This window comes from Abramis brama (assembly GCF_963993115.1).
Source record: "Abramis brama genome assembly, chromosome: 8".
Classification (NCBI taxonomy): domain Eukaryota; kingdom Metazoa; phylum Chordata; class Actinopteri; order Cypriniformes; family Leuciscidae; genus Abramis; species Abramis brama.
The window spans coordinates 16,670,465-16,686,582 of record NC_139970.1 but is presented as its reverse complement, the minus strand read 5'-3'; the positions used below and the strand labels follow the sequence as shown (position 1 = coordinate 16,686,582).

Genomic DNA, 16,118 nt, shown 5'->3' with positions numbered 1-16,118 from the left:
AGCATTTGTGCCGAGATATCAACTTGAGTGATTACACTCTCCTTCCTGCGTGTATCCCACACCAAATCTGATTATGAATGATATTGCTTCAGCAGAGAACGGCGGCAGAAAGTGTCAGGGGATTCTGAGCTCAGCGATATTTCATGACCTGTCACAGCACACTAGCTCTGGCTCAATAAAAGAAGTATTTTCGGTGGCAGGATGGAATATCTAATAGTTGAGATTCTCTGTTGACACAGCAGAGACTCAGCACAGTGACCAAGTTGTTATGCAAACTTCACCATCAATTTCAGCTATGAATCATAACACTTTCCCTAAAGCCTGCCACGTATCTATGCTGATTCAACCAGACGGATTGATGTTAGAACTTGTCTTGTATGCTCCATGTTAGATTAAGTAAGAGATCATATGTTGCCACATGCTAGAAGAGAAAGGTAGAATCATAGTTTTTTTCATATATATATATTATACATGCATATATATTCTGAAGGTTTTTACTGATGTGTTTGTTCATATGTCATTTGCCAGATTTATTCCTAAAAACATGGTGATTATTTTTTCTGGGTGTGGACAGTTTTTTTCTTATTTATGGAGTAATAAAGAAATATCAAAAATCCCTCTGTAAAAACGAATACGCCAACAAAATGATTAAGAATGTTCTGGAAATATATGTAAATTAGCGCATATTTAATTACATAATTAACTACATTTGCATACTTGTCAGAAAACATGTAATACAAAAAAAATGTCAAATTCCTTCAGCTTTGGAAGTATAATAATATCCAGTTAATTTAGTTTTAAATTAAAGTCATCTTGTCTTGCCTTAAAGTCATCATGAAATCAAAATTGACAATTCTTGTCGCAGTATTTGTATAAATCATTTATCCGTGCACATCATTTCTTTGATTTTTTTTTTATTAATGTGTCCTTGTAATCTTTTATCAAAATAACATCTCCTCCCTTCTTTTCTCTGATGATGTGTTTACTGGCGTGAGGGCGGGGCAAACTGTCACTCACATGAGATCGACCAATTGCAAACCACAACAATCTTAACGATACAATCAACTGCCATGACAAAATCAAGTCCCTTTCTGCATTTTTTCCTGTTCGAGAAGCCGTTTCATTTGGATATATACGTCACACAATAGAGAAGAAAAGACTATCGCAACATCCATTTCATGCTGTCTTTAAGGTGGTAAAGATGGTCGACTAGTTTAAGCTAGGTTATGGAACACAGTTAATCAGCTCGATCAGGTCAAAGTGATCTACTAGGTCTACCAGGCACAAAAGTGTGAATTCTCCCCATCTGTAAATTGAAAGCTGTAAATTGAAAACCTTCTTCCAAGCTCACTTCCGGTCTCTCTTCCTTCCTGTCTGAGAGCAGTGCTGTCTGCGCAGTCGTGCGCTCTGCGAGAGGAGAACGACAGTCTGCGCTGGCAGCTGGACGCCTACAGGAACGAGGTAGAGCTGCTGAAGAAGGAGCAAGGCAAGGCGTACCGTACCGAGGAGGACCACACGCAAGAACAGCAGCTGCACTTCCTGCAACACACCATGCAGAACATGCAGCAGGTAATACACACATCAGCTGCACTTTTAGGGTTCAGTCTCAGGCCCGCGTCCCGCTTCAGTACATTCAAAAGCTTAGGGGTCGAAAATAAGTTTTTTGTTTTTCAAAAAATCCCCTTATGTTCACCAAGGCTGAATTTTTTTGATCAAAAACATTAAAAACAGTAATATTGTGAATTACAATTACAATTTTAAATAACTGTTTTCAATTTTATTATATAGTAGTCAACATTTGAAGTGGATCAAAAAAGTTGTCCTAAGACAAGAACAGGTATTGTTCAAAATTCATGTACAGCTTTGATCGGTTTTGATCCACTTCAGATGTTGACTACTGCATTTTAAAAGACTGAATTTGCAGCAGCCATTACTCCAGTTTCAAGACACATTTCTTATTATTATCAGTGTTGAAAATAGTTGTGCTGCTCCACATTTTTGTGCCAACCTTGATAGATTTTTGACATCTTTGATAGAAAGTTCAAAAGAACAGTATTTATTTGAAATAGAAATCTTCTGTAACATTATAAATGTCTTGCTGATGCGTGTCTCAGCGGGTGTGTGTTAACAGCCTCAGCGACTCATCTTCCTGCTGACAGTGTTAATAGCATGTTTGATATTATTGTTATTGTCCAGTCATTAAGCTCATGAATCATGGAGTGACCAATTAGATCACACTAAAGAACGGGCCAGCCATTATCCTGCTCTGAACCTTTTCTTTATGTTAAGAATATGGAGCTCATAATCAAGTAGAAAAAAAACTACATTTTATCCAGAGACCCAAACTGAACAAAAATATGCAATTTGATGTAGTTGTTTTATGATCAGAGCTCTGTAGTTCTGTCAGACGACCGAAGGCATTTGGGAGAACAGGTTTTTCAGCAAAGTTTTGATAATGTTGATAATTTAGCGGCCTTGGAAATTGTTGTATCAATCAAAATTTGTGTATCAAATATGATACAGTAGCCTTTAAAGGCTTAAAAAACACTGGTAAAGTTGTGGGACTTGTTTGTCCCATGTCTGATGAATCTGCAAAGTAGCATCTTACACTGTCCACTCAGTTGATGACGGCGAAAAAGATCACAGCTGAGATTAAAAACACTCCTAAATAGTGAAACACACTTGACACATTCAAACATACTCAAAACATCAGTTATGCGTAAGTGTTCAGCATGCTCACACGTCAGCGCTCCATCTGGAACAGAAACACTCACACCTCCGTTAATTAGCTGTCAAATCAGCTTAAATAATGATTGGACACAGTGTTCTTCATGACGCAGGCTGTCATCGTGCTGCCATTAATGCACTGGTGAGCTCTCTATCTCTGTCTCTCTCTCTCTCGCTCACTATCATTTTACATTGTGCAGTTGCGTTAAAGGCTTTTATGTTCAAGATCAATAGTAATGGAAGAAATGAGTATCCTTTTTGTTGAAAGAGAAAAATAATATTCAGATTTATATAGAGTGCAGTGGACTGTCATCATTTAATTTAAAACTTTTTTTTAATTTTAAAGTTATTTATTTCGTCTGTGATCGCATGTACAGTATACTACTGTTTAGAGTCAGTACGATTTTTTGGTAACACTTACAATAAGGTTCCCTTAGTTAACATGAACTAAGAATGAATAATATTTCTACAGCATTAATTAATCTTAATTATTATTAATTTCAACATTTACTAATACATTATCAAAATCAAAGGTTGTCTTTGTTAACATTATTGTATAAGTGTTTTATGCATTAATCATGCATTAAATTGATCAAAAGTGACATTGAAGATTTTTACATTGATATAAAAAATATATATTCAACTGTTTTCAATATTGTTAATAATAAAGGTTTCTTCAGCAGCAAATCATCATATTAAAATTATTGCTGAAGGATCATGTGATATTATGCAGAAAGTTCAGCTTTGCCATCACAGGAATAAAACGTCTCGGTTACGTATGGTAACCCTCGTTCCCCGAGGATGGAACGGAGACGTACGTCATAACTGACTCCGTTTCCGTTCCCTCCTCGGGGAATGAGGGTTACCGTACGTAACCGAGACGTTCCCCTTCTTCAGTTCACTATTACGTACGTCATAACTGATGAAATGGGGATATCTACCCACACGCCACTGCTCGCCCTTCTAGCGCTCCACTTGAGTCTTCTGGCCTGACCGCAGTGTTGGGCAGAAAGTAGGAGCTCTAAGCAGAGAAGGTCAGTCACTGCTGTTCCGCAAGACCCACTCAGTTTGACTTATTGGATAACGCTGGGAAAGCGTGACCTTGGAGAAGGAGATGCTGCGGAGGCTATAGAATATAGCGAACGTGTTGGGTGTCGCCCAGCCCGCAGCTCTACATTTATCTGTCAGCGAGGCGCCTTGAGCCAGTGCCTAGGAGGAAGCAACACTTCTAGTTGAGTGCGCTCGTAACCCGAACGGGCAAGGCATATCTTGGGACTGGTACGCCAAGACAATAGCATCCACTATCCAGTGGGCTAACCTCTGATTGGAGACAGCCTTTCCCTTCTGCTGGCGTCCGTAACAGACGAAGAGCTGATCTGGTGTCCTAAAGCTTTGCATTCTGTCCACGTATAACCGCAAGGAGCGGACGGGATATAGAAAAGCCAGGGCTGGGTCTGCCTCCTCCGAAAGCAGAGCTTGCAGGTTCACTACCTGGTCCCTGAAGGGAGTGGTAGGAACCTTGGGCACGTATCCAGGCCGGGGTCTCAGGACAATGAGAGTCGCAGTGCTGTCCGTATGCGCCCACCCAAGTTCAGGGGCATCCATTTCACCTCTGTGCGGAGTTGCGATGCCCCTGAACTTGGGTGGGCGCCGGGTGAACTGAATCACATAGCCGAGTCTGATGGTACGGACAAGTGAGACGGGCTGGGAAGTGCTAGCCAGGCTCCCAGACACCGTGCAAGCGGGACCAACGGGACCACAGACGTAACCGGGGTGGGGCAGCGAGGTGGAACACAGGGACTCGGCTCGGGTGTGAGACCAGTAAGCCCATCCGAAAGCTGCCAGGCATGCGAGACAGCGAACGTGGCCGTCAAACTCGATGGCACACGGCACACTGAGCGCTCAAGCCCTCATGAGAAAGGCAAGACGAACAACGTGCCGACGTGGTCATGCTCTCATGAGAGAGTATAAACCACCCACGAACGCAGTCTCAGCTTGTTTGCAATGCGCTAGAGGAGTGAGGGGCCCAAGGAGGTGGTCTCGTCGGGAAACGCTCACTGTAATCCTTTTACGCTCACTGTACACTCACTGTAATCCAAAGTAGCCCTTTTCTGGTACCAGAAGAGGAACTAAATAACTTTATCGTATGATACATCCCCATTGGTGGACTAGAGGTACAAGGGAACATTAAAGCCCCCCTGTGGTGAAAATCAAATTTTTTACTGTTGTTTATATGCCTATGTGGTGTTTTAAATATGCTTTAAAACGAACCATGTGCAAATTCATAAGTCAACACCATTGCTGAATATTTTCTCCTTAAAACTGCAGTGAACCAAAGACAGTCTCAAAATCGCTGGTGTTTCTGATGTCACAAACTACCTTGTAACCAATCATGTCAACGTGTGACAAGTGGATCTCTGAGCTGCTGTGCATTCGAGCTATTTTTGAAATTCCACTTTTAAAATTCCATTATTATATTTTTATTTTCAATACATGCTACAAAAAGCTGACCGCATGACCTTTTAAACAGGCACAAAATCTGACTCAGTCAACCTCCCTAACCCACCGCACCGCTTTTTATTATCTTCATTGTATGCCGTTCAATAATGTTTGTGTGGAGTTTGTTTATGAGGGCACCATGCAGCCCCACACGCTGCTCATTGTTCCAGCCATCTGCTTTCTGTTGCTCACGATGCTGTTTGTCTCCACAGCAACTACTTCGGCTCCAGGAAGAGCTGAAAGGGAAGGAGCTGGAGCTGGAACAGGCCAGAGATGAGCAGCGCTACCTAGAGGGAGAGGTCCTCAGCCTCAGGGAAAAGGTTGGACAGACTTATTGGCCATTTTGCTGAATAATCTGAATTTTCCATATACACACAGTTATAGTGTTATGGGGGGGGTGGGGTCTACTTTGAAGCTACAGCTACTCAAGCTATACCCTTGTAATGTACCATTTTAGCTACACTACAAGCTTATTATCTTGTAAGACTTTATTGTTTTACAATCAGAACAGTTATATGGCAGAAAACAATGAGGATTCCAATTATGGTGACATCATTTTACCACATTTATTTCCACTGAAGTCATATTTTACTCTATATAACAATGAGTTCTCGTGGTGAACTGGAAATGTCTACGAGGCAAACTGCGCCGTTTGTCAGAGATGGTTTAAGCTTGGTACAATGGGCATCAAGACAGTGGAAACACACACCCAAAGTGGGAAGCACACAGCGAGAGCCTGTCACAGTAGAAAGGTGAAAAAAAAAACCTGAAAGAGGTGCTATCTGACTAGAGAAAATGGATAAAAAAAGGATGTTGTCTTTTAGGGATGTGCCCAAAGCCGAAAACCATGTTCAGAAAGGAAAAAACGCGTACTTTGGTGCCCCTAAAGGGACATGGTGGTAAAAAATAAATATATATATTTTTTTTTTTAATCCAATACTTTTGTGTTCTCTCGCAATTGTATAGTTGGGTAATTATATTATATTGTATATAATTTGTGGAGCCGCTATATATGTGGGGTGTTGAAATAGCTTTTGAATGCAAACTCGTTTTTTACTTCACTTTCGAATATGCGTTCATTCATAGTCTGTGTATTTCCATCGCAGGTTTGGTCTTAAATTTCATACAAGGTGGTATTAAAAAGGTCTTTAAAAAGGTCTGTTTTGGCAAAAGAAAAAAAAGAAAAAAAAGTTTACATCAATCTTTATGACAATTTCTAATGAAATATTGTTCAACCAACAAACTTCACTGTGTCAATGGAACTTAATAATTTAGATTACAACAACAAATCAAGTTCTTCCTACTAATTCAAACATAATTGAGCAGTGGCCCTGCTGGCCTGGAACTAATGAATTTTATTTATTTCAGTTCAAATCAACAGCTAGCATAGCACGTGTTCATATTGTATTACAATAGTATTTAGGACAGCTTTACAAAAAAAGAAGACGTGAAATATCATTCAGACATTTGAGCTTTTACTTTGCCTTTGACTTTTACATGACCCATCTAAATTCACTTAATTACTAAGGAAGCTTGATTCTGACACTGAATAAAAACCAAAAAGGTAATTGTGATTTTTTTTTCTGACTTTGCAAGACAGCAAGATATAAACTCACAACTGCAAGTTATAAAGTCAGAATTGTGGGATATAAACTTTTTCTTGCAATTCTGACTTTATTTCTCAGAATTGGGAGTTTATAGAAAAAAAGGTCAGAACTGGGAAATAAAAAGACGCAATTACCTTTATATATATAGGAAAAGTTTATTTATTTCCATAATTCCATTCAAAACGTTAAACTTCCATAGATTATAGATTCAGGGCCCACAACTTAAACAATTTCAAGTATTTAGTTGTTTATTTGTACATAATTTGGGCTTCCAGGTCATAAAACCCACGAAAACAGGATTTCAAAAAATTTGAATATTACATGAAATCACACAGTAATTACACAGTGATACCATGGTCATTGAACCAGGTTTTGGTTATTTTGGCAGTGTGGGCAGGTGCAAATCCTGCTGGAAAATGAAGGAAGCATGAAGTGCTCTGGAAATGTCCTGGTAGACGGCTGCGTTGAGTGGACAGCACAGTGGACCAACACCAGCCGATGACATGCTCCCCAAACCAACACAGACTGTGGAAACTTCACACTGGACTTCAAGCATCTTGGATTGTGTGCCTCTCCATTCTTCCTCCAGACTCTGGGACCTTGGTTTCCAAATGAGATGCAAAATTTGCTCTCATCAGAAAAGAGGACTTTGGTCCACTGTGCTTTATTAAATCCAGAGTCAACGCAGCCGTCTACCAGGACATTTTCAGAGCACTTAATGCTTCCTTCATTTTCCAGCAGGATTTGCACCTGCCCACACTGCCAAAAGAACCAAAGCCTGGTTCAATGACCATGGTATCACTGTGTAATTACTGTGATTTCATGTAATATTCTAATTTTTTGAAATCCTGTTTTCGTGGGTTTTATGAGCTGGAAGCCCAAATTATGTACAAATAAACAACTAAATACTTGAAATAGTTTAAGTTGTGGGCCCTGAATCTATAATCTATGGAAGTTTAACGTTTTGAATGGAATTATGGAAATAAATAAACTTTTCCATGATATTCTAATTTTTTGGAAAGGGTCTGTATACAAATATATATATATATATATATACATATGAATGAAACCTTTATTGCCCTGAGGGGAATTTGTTTTGCACTCAAGGGAGCCACATTGAACATTAACACAGATAACATAGAAGATACAGTAAAGCAAAACAAACAACAACAACACATATATATATATTTATTTATTATTATGTGGCACAAACAAGCTTCCATATCTCACTGCTTCGTTTGAAAGAAATAGTAAAACTGCATAAAACTTTGCATGCAATACATAATTGTGTCTTTGCTATTGTCAAAAGTGTGTAGCATTCAGTTACTTCCCAGCACTGGTTGGGAGTTAGTTTGTAAAGGGGCACAAAGCCTTATGTAAGCCATTAAGAGCACTGTTCGCTTCACATATACTGCATTTTGGCAGTGTCTGCCTCCTCGTGTGACAGCGGGAAGCTCTTCAGCCTGGGGTCACTGCCTGTCCTCAGTCCCCCTGTGCATGCAGCGAGAAACACAACTCAACATGGCAGCAGGAACACAGGGTGCACACACACACATACCTGAAAACAGAGAGATGTAACAGCAACACACGAAAAAGAGCAGGACAGTTTTTCGTCTCAAGATGAATATGTTTTGTCGTGTCTGGGGAAAGGAAACAAGAGATAGCGTAGCGCAGCGCTGGAGAGCCGGGTTGTTCTTAAATGTACTTAAAATATATTCTTGAGTGTTAATTGCAATGAAATTAAAGTGTATTAGTTTACATTTATATAAAATGCAGTTAGCTGAATGTTAGATTTTCACAGACGAGGCTTTAGCTAGTCTCAGACTTAAACGCATGCTTGAGCTGTTTTAACTGAAACAACTTGCACTGACATGTTTTAAAATATGTCAGTGTCATTGTTTTGTCTCAAAATGCACACCAGTAATGTTTTTTTCTAAGGCACGTTTATAAAAGCTACTTAAATGTTCTAATTGAACTAAGGCCTAATCCTGGCTTAATCTAAGCCCTGTCTGTAAAACCAGGCCTATATGTAATTCCATAATTACTTCTATTGTCTTTGAAATATGGTTAAAGTACTGTATATGCCTGAATGTACTGACAAGCATTTATGGTAAACTAAAAAATACTTAGTCAATGAAACACACTTTCAACAACTGAAAATACAGTAGATCTTTGAAAAAATTACACATGAGTTGTGAAAGTTAGATGTGACTTTTGTCCTTTATGCATTTTACCATATCTGTTTAACAGACTGTACATCTCTCACTCTTCTTCATCCATGCCAATTGAAATGTGGTGTCTGCATTCATTAAAGTCTATAGAGATGTTGTCAGTGAGGATAGATGATCTGTTGCTGAACAGCACAACATGATACCTTATCATTGGTGCCAGTATAGTGGTTTGCCCAGACGCAGGGAATAATGACCAGCCTTGTTTACTCCATTTTCCCAACAGCAGACATTGGTTTGCATGAATGTTATTTGACTGAGATAATAGGAACATCAATAGTTGTGGAGGTCCTGTGGAGCCCATACGGTATAAGCGCTCCTAACTAAACCGGCTAGCAGATGGGAGATGTGTGTACAGTATTTTTAGAACCAGAGGGGGCTTGCTTCCATATCCCATAAATAAGAAACTGCTGTGAACTTCTAGAGACACCCTGGCTGTAATGTATGGAATCACAAATGTGTTTCATTACGCCATTTCTCACAAGCATCCATTAAAAATGTAGTATCAACTTGGCACACTCAAGGCCAGTCTGAAATTTCCCAGATGTAACATCAGCTTCCATCCACCTAAATTTATTTTGTTGCATAAAGTAAAATTGCTGGATGGAAACGCCAAGATGCACATAAATTCTAAAAATGCACATGAAAAATGTATGCAATCATTTGAGTCAAATTTTTTTTTTTTAAAAAATCCGATAAGACGGCATTCACAAACACCTTTACTGAAAAAAATTCCTCGATGCTCATCAAAAAAGTCATGTGACTGTGCAATGGGACAGCATAACTGGACTAACCAGTGGACCGATCTCGTTGCACAGCGTTTTAAATGCTGTTTTGGCCATTCTGAAATGCCTGAACAAAGTCTTTTGTCAAAGTGGACTCACTGGATGGAACTGGATACTTTATTCGCAAATGTTTTATGCAATATTTACATTTTGAGCATAAGTTAAATTTGCAACTTTGGATGGAAACATAGCTACTGACTGCAAAGCTCCTTCAAAGCTGCATTTCAAAACATTATCGGGTCTGAAAATTAGTATTTCTTTTTTTTCTTGACAGCTGTTGAATGCCATGGAATCAGTAGACTTGATGAACCACAACTCTGAAGGCCTTGAAAAAGTAAGTCACCCAGCATCCTTCTGATGGTCACCAGTGAAATTAGTCTGCAATACCAGAACACTTCAAAAAAGGCATGTGAAGCGCTAACATTGCGGCATCCCTTTATTTCTCTTCACACCATGAGTTCTCTGGCAGGAGTTAATTTTAGCCTACTGATCTGTGTGTTCAGTGAGTGAAAGGCCTCCCTCTGCTTTTCTGCACAGTTCTGCCGAGAGTGTCAGATACAGTGTCAGAAATTAATGTTTTAGTAAGGCGTAATATTATATCCAAAGAAAAACACTAAAATTGAAATTGAGTTTGCAAAAGAAGGAGTTTAGGAGTCTTTCCTTCACATACAGTTAGTTCAGAATATCTTTTTTTCTTTTCCTTAAAAAACACTTCATACTAGATACACTAATTATTCAGTTGCATTTCTGTCACTTCAAGGGCGTTTTCACACCCCATTCGTTTGGAGCGTTTGATTCAGAAGCTGGTATGTTTTCTTTCTCCCTTAGTTCAGGTCAAGTTAATATACAGTATATGAATACAGCAATCACATTCACACCAAAAAGTGGTCTTGTCAACTTTGTAACAGACTGCTTGAAATGACAATGTTATTACGACTGAGCAATCCAAAGAACCAACCGATATCCCAATCGATTCCTAGCAATGAGATAAAGACATTATATTAACATGGATAACAACCATGAGCGTATCTGATCTTTGGAGACAAAATGTGTGGGTCAGCACAGCTGTTCCATATCAAAACATGCATATGAATTCAAAAAGGTAAAAAAATATTAATCTCTATCATGTATTTACACATGGTATCACACCTAAATGTGAAGTAAACAGATATATGATATTTGTTATCTATATCATAGATCAGTGTTTCCACCTTAATTCAAATCTACATGCCCAATCCAAATTCACAACTTGTGTGTCATCTAGAATTCTAGAGTTATCCACTCGTAAATATGACTTCGCTAAGTCACTCAGTCTCTGAATTCCGTTTTGAATTATTTACTTGTGAAAACAATCAGAACCCACGTTTTAAAAAATTTAGTTTGATAACAAAGAAACTGTAGGTCTGCTCGGTTAATTTCTGACTCGGGTCAGCAACCCCCACGCACTGAAAAGGCATGGAAGTGCTCTATAATCCCCCTGGAGTAATGCACTTTCTGGAAATAAAGCAATGTTCTCTCTGAGGACATACATGTACATATTGTGAAGTTTTCTTTGAAAAGTTACTGAACTGGAATTTTCCATAGGTCATACAGTATATGGCTTTAGACACATGCGATATGCACTGCCGCCTCCATTTACAGTTTGTCCCTGAGGGTGTCCAAAAATGCACTGTTCAAGGACGTTTGCTATCATTTTTATTCAACCTCTATGTGACTTAACGGCCAGCCATCTTGGGCAGAATCTTGGAAGAAGAGCCTCTAAATGTCAATAGGTATTGATTTCTCTAAACTGCATTTTCAGTAAAGATTAGCAGGCAAACCGACCAACTCAACAGTTTGCATGATCCCATCACTCTTTTATCTGCTTTGTGGAGGTTACACTGCATGAGATAAAGATATATATTATAGATATTACAACTTTTTTTTCTTTTTTTTCTTTGTATGTGTGTGTACAGGGAGTCAATGGCACGGCAGCACTCTACCAGCATCGAGAGAAGAATAACGAGACGGTCATTTGGGGTCCTTTGAGATCAGAGAAAGAGGCTCTCTTGCTCGGTAATTATTCCAACTCCACTTCATGCCGTTTTGATGTATAAAACATCTTGAGCCTTGTGCTGAGGGCCTTGAATACCAGATGGGCTTGGAGGATTGAGTCCTAGCTTAAAAGCACAGGAGGGCGAGCAGGTGCAGGAGCAGCCAAGCAGTTGAAATGCAAGGCTGTTCGACCCGTGTTTGAACCGATACGATAACAATGACTAAGAAAAGGTGAGGGATGAGAGGCCGGACACTCCTGAAACACCTCAGTCTCTCTGTCATGTTTTTGGAAGATGATCCGTAGGAGGAGCTCAGGGGAGCTGTTCTTCTTTTTGCCAGTTGCTTCATTGGCTCTAGCCCAGAGAAGGCCACACAGCCTTCGCTCTATCTAATGGCTACACAACACCGCCGCTCGCAAAGAGGACACATATACTGCATTGATGGAGTAGGGAACGTCAGCCAGGCTCTGAGGCCCTGAGCCAGAACGGCAGAAAACCCAGACTCATTTGAGCAGAACAAAGTGAAGGGACGGGCTGAAGAAAACAAATTGTTTAGATCTCCAGGCGCTCTAGTACTAGACTGTTAGCTCTGAAGAGGATGTCTAATGCAGTCATTGGATTAGCTTGCACTGTAAACATAATTTTGTATAAGCTTCCGCTGTTAGGACATTCAAATGAGTTTGTTTGGTTAGATTTCTCGCACGAGTATGCGAAAACAGAGATGTTTATCTCGGTAAGCACGACGCACTGTAGCAGAACAGAGACGTATGGTGCCGGCTCAGCTGTTCTGCATTGAATTTTAAAATCGAAACGGACATCTTGAGACTCCCCTTCCCTCCCCAAGTGGGGCTCTGTGAAAGTAGGTCTTGCGGAGGGAATTGAATGAGGTTCATTCGTAATTGGCGGCGTTACGGCATATAAATCAAGGAAATAAATATCGGCTCGGGCCCTTCAGGGAAGGCATTATATGCTGTGCCTCCGCATCGGTGCTTTACTGTTTGCAGGACCTCTCTAAAGTAATCAGCTTAAGTGGGGGAGGAACGGGGATTCTGCTTCAGGCGGCATATTTATGACCATGCGGCTACGGGTCTCTTGTCTTACCTACTAGTCAGAGACAACATATGTTCATTCACAAGCTTGTTCTGTTGTCTGTCTCTCTACACAGGAATCATTTCAACCTTCCTCCATGTCCACCCATTTGGAGCCAACATTGAATATCTGTGGTCTTACATCCAGAGACTTGATACAAAGGTGATTATTTGTGTTAATTAGTGAAATGAAATTAGTTAAATGAAAATTCTGTCATCAGTTACCCTCATGCTGTTCCAAACCCATAAGACTTTGGATAATCTTCAAAACACTTTTTTTTTAATGAAACCTTAGTGGTTTCTGTCCTTTCATTGAAACTCCAGGTAACCAAAACTCCAAAAGGTCAATAATGGTGTCGTAAAACAAATCCATATAAATCATATGGTGAACAGATTTAATTTAGGCTTTTATTTACATATAAACACACATAGGCTACATAGCGCATAACATACTGTAAACACAGAAGCTCACGTATGTCACACACTAGAACAAACCTCATTGGTTCTCACGCATCAAGCAAGCACAGTTGAGCTTCCATTTACAATTTGTGATGTGCTCTGTATGTGTGTTCTGCATTGTTTAGATGTAAATAAAAGCCTAAATTAAAACTGTTTATCATATAAAGCGACTTTATCTCTTCAGGTTTTATTTTTAAAAAAAAGTTTCAAAAATAACTGAAGTCTTATGGGTTTGGCACATCTTGAGGGTGTTTAAATTCTGACAGTTTTCATTTTTGGGTGAACTATCATTTTAATTAATTTACACATTATGCCAATGTGTGTGCATGAAGGATTAACAAAAGATTAGATACAATCTCATTTGAGTCAATATGTTATATGAGCCATGTGTTCCTTATCTCTTTGACCCTTAAATACCCCGTGAAGTATCAGAGGATGTGTTTGAATTCAGCTATTTGCACCCAGGTAGCCTGGTGGCACTTGACCCGTCTACAACATAATGCAGATTTCAAACCTGAATTTGAATCACATTTGTGACATTTTCTTTAATCCCACTGCTCTTCCTATTCCTTCCTGTCTACTCTCTCACTGTCTTTATAAAAGCCCCAAAATAATACTATTATAACAGTACTGTATATGTTATTATTCAGTTGTATAATATATTTAAGCATTAAGTTGTCCTGTAAATCATATTGAGTAACAGATTCCAGACAAAAAAAATGACCCATTCGTCTGTAATAATATAATAGGTACCACTTTAGTTTAGGCTCCGATTCTCACTATTAACTATTCGGTTATTAGCATGCATATTACAAGGATTTGCCAGTCTGTGAAGTAAATTCTATTGACCAAAGTTTAAAAGTCCATCTTCCTTCAATTGAAAGAAAGGGAAGCCATTTCATCAGTAAGCCATTTCATGGAGTCTTTAATATGAGATTAGCTGATCTTAGTTTAAATCTTATCTTATCCCAATCTAAATAGTCATTTACTTTAACTAAGAGTAAAGAAAAAAGCAGCATTATAAACTGAATAAAAAATGTTTATAATCTCTGTCTAAAAAATTAGCAGCACAGTATGACTAACTGTTTGCAGGAAGCAAATGACAAATATACTGACAAACACATTAGTGCCTTTGATTAATTTCTAAGCAAGCATAGGCGAGGGAACAATGGGCAATTCTGTGTCAGTTTATGCTCTAAACGTTCAACTAAGTGTCACTTTGCTTTGCTCACGTCTACATTCTTCAGATCTCGGCCAGTGAACTTGAAAGATTAATGGTCCGGCTGCCCAACATGTTCAAGCAGGAGTTCAGTGGTGTTGGAGCGACGTTGGAGAAGCGCTGGAAGTTCTGCGGGTTTGAGGCTCTCAAGTCGGCGTGACTCGCAAAGCCACATAATATACTCACACTGAGGCTGCTGGGCTTCTGAAGGACTGATCCAGGTTCAGTAAGAAGGGCCAGAGCCTCACAGACAAACAACAGGCTCTACACTCCCGTATACCGCCTCAAATCAGTCAGATGTCGCTGTTTCTTGCAGACTCTCGAGAGGAAGTAAGACTCTACATGTGGAGTAGCATCTGATGTATTTACTTGAAAAAGCTCCTTCCAGACTTCTGTGCCGATTGCGTAACATATCTATCAGTGGCGTCGTCCCTGAAGGCTGGGAGATATCCAGGAATATCGCGCCTCTCGGTTAAAAATATGGAATGTTGAATATGGGACACAGATGTGTGATTGCGGCCCTCTGCGCCCTTTCAAAGCCAGAGTATGTGTGAAGATGATTTCTGCTCTGAAAAATGATTTAATACATGGCCAAAGTGCTGGAGCTGATAGACAACAGTTGCACAGCTGACGCTCTTTGGACAGTTTGCTGTGTTTCAGGCCATCCATGTTGTGTCGACGATGTATGTAACATGCTCTTTGTGTCTTGATGCACTGTTGTTAATGGTCTGCTTATGTAAATTATGTTTTTTTTTTTTTAAATCAATTAAAAAACTTTTTATGCAAAATCTAAAGCAGTAGTACTTGGAGAGGAAGTAAGACTCTACATGTGGAGTAGCATCTGATGTATTTACTTGAAAAAGCTCCTTCCAGACTGTCTTTACTAGCCAGCTTTTGGTGCTGTTTAGTATTGAATGCAGAATTGAAAACAGAACATTTAAGAATTTTGTTGATTTCGACGACTGAAATTCCATAAATGTCAAGTTTATCATCTTTTGAGGTGTGGCCAATTTAAATTCACCCTCATGAACTGAAGGGGTGCCAGTCCTTAGACTCTGGATTTTGCCCAACCCCGTTCCCGGCAGCGTCTTCGAATGTGTCAAAGCTGCTTGGTTGTGTTGTGTCTGACATGTTTTTTGATTCATGTCTGGGATAAACAACTGAACTATCTGCCATGAATGTGGAGCAGAACTTCCCTAATCACCCAGAATATAACAAGCTGTGAATAATGAATGAGAGGGGAGGAGAATGCTGCTCTGTGTGTGTTTAATTTGATCTATTTGCTATTTACATCAGCCACTGAGATGATGCTAGCAACATAGTGGTGCATCTGAGACCATCTAAGCCATTTGGCATTGTTGCAGCACTGGCATTATTTGAGGTTGTTAGAGTAATGAATAATTAATGCTTAAGGATCAAGGATTATGGTGAAGCAAGAGCTAAAGCACCTGCATCTTTAGAGAACCCCTTTAG

The 16,118-nt window shown here is 39.5% G+C and overlaps 1 protein-coding gene across 2 annotated transcripts in view; it reads left to right on the top strand.

Moving 5' to 3' along the window:
* The window catches only part of enox1 (ecto-NOX disulfide-thiol exchanger 1), a 104,990-nt gene extending 89,561 nt beyond the window's left edge, over positions 1-15,429 (top strand). For both annotated transcript variants that reach the window (XM_084122218.1, XM_084122219.1), the window contains 6 exons: positions 1,385-1,569; positions 5,439-5,546; positions 10,121-10,180; positions 11,802-11,901; positions 13,045-13,130; positions 14,674-15,429. In XM_084122218.1, coding sequence (XP_083978344.1) covers positions 1,385-1,569; positions 5,439-5,546; positions 10,121-10,180; positions 11,802-11,901; positions 13,045-13,130; positions 14,674-14,805 — 671 coding nt within the window. In that variant the 3' untranslated portion in view covers positions 14,806-15,429. The remainder of the gene's footprint in view (positions 1-1,384; positions 1,570-5,438; positions 5,547-10,120; positions 10,181-11,801; positions 11,902-13,044; positions 13,131-14,673) is intronic.
* The last annotated feature ends 689 nt before the right edge of the window (positions 15,430-16,118 follow it).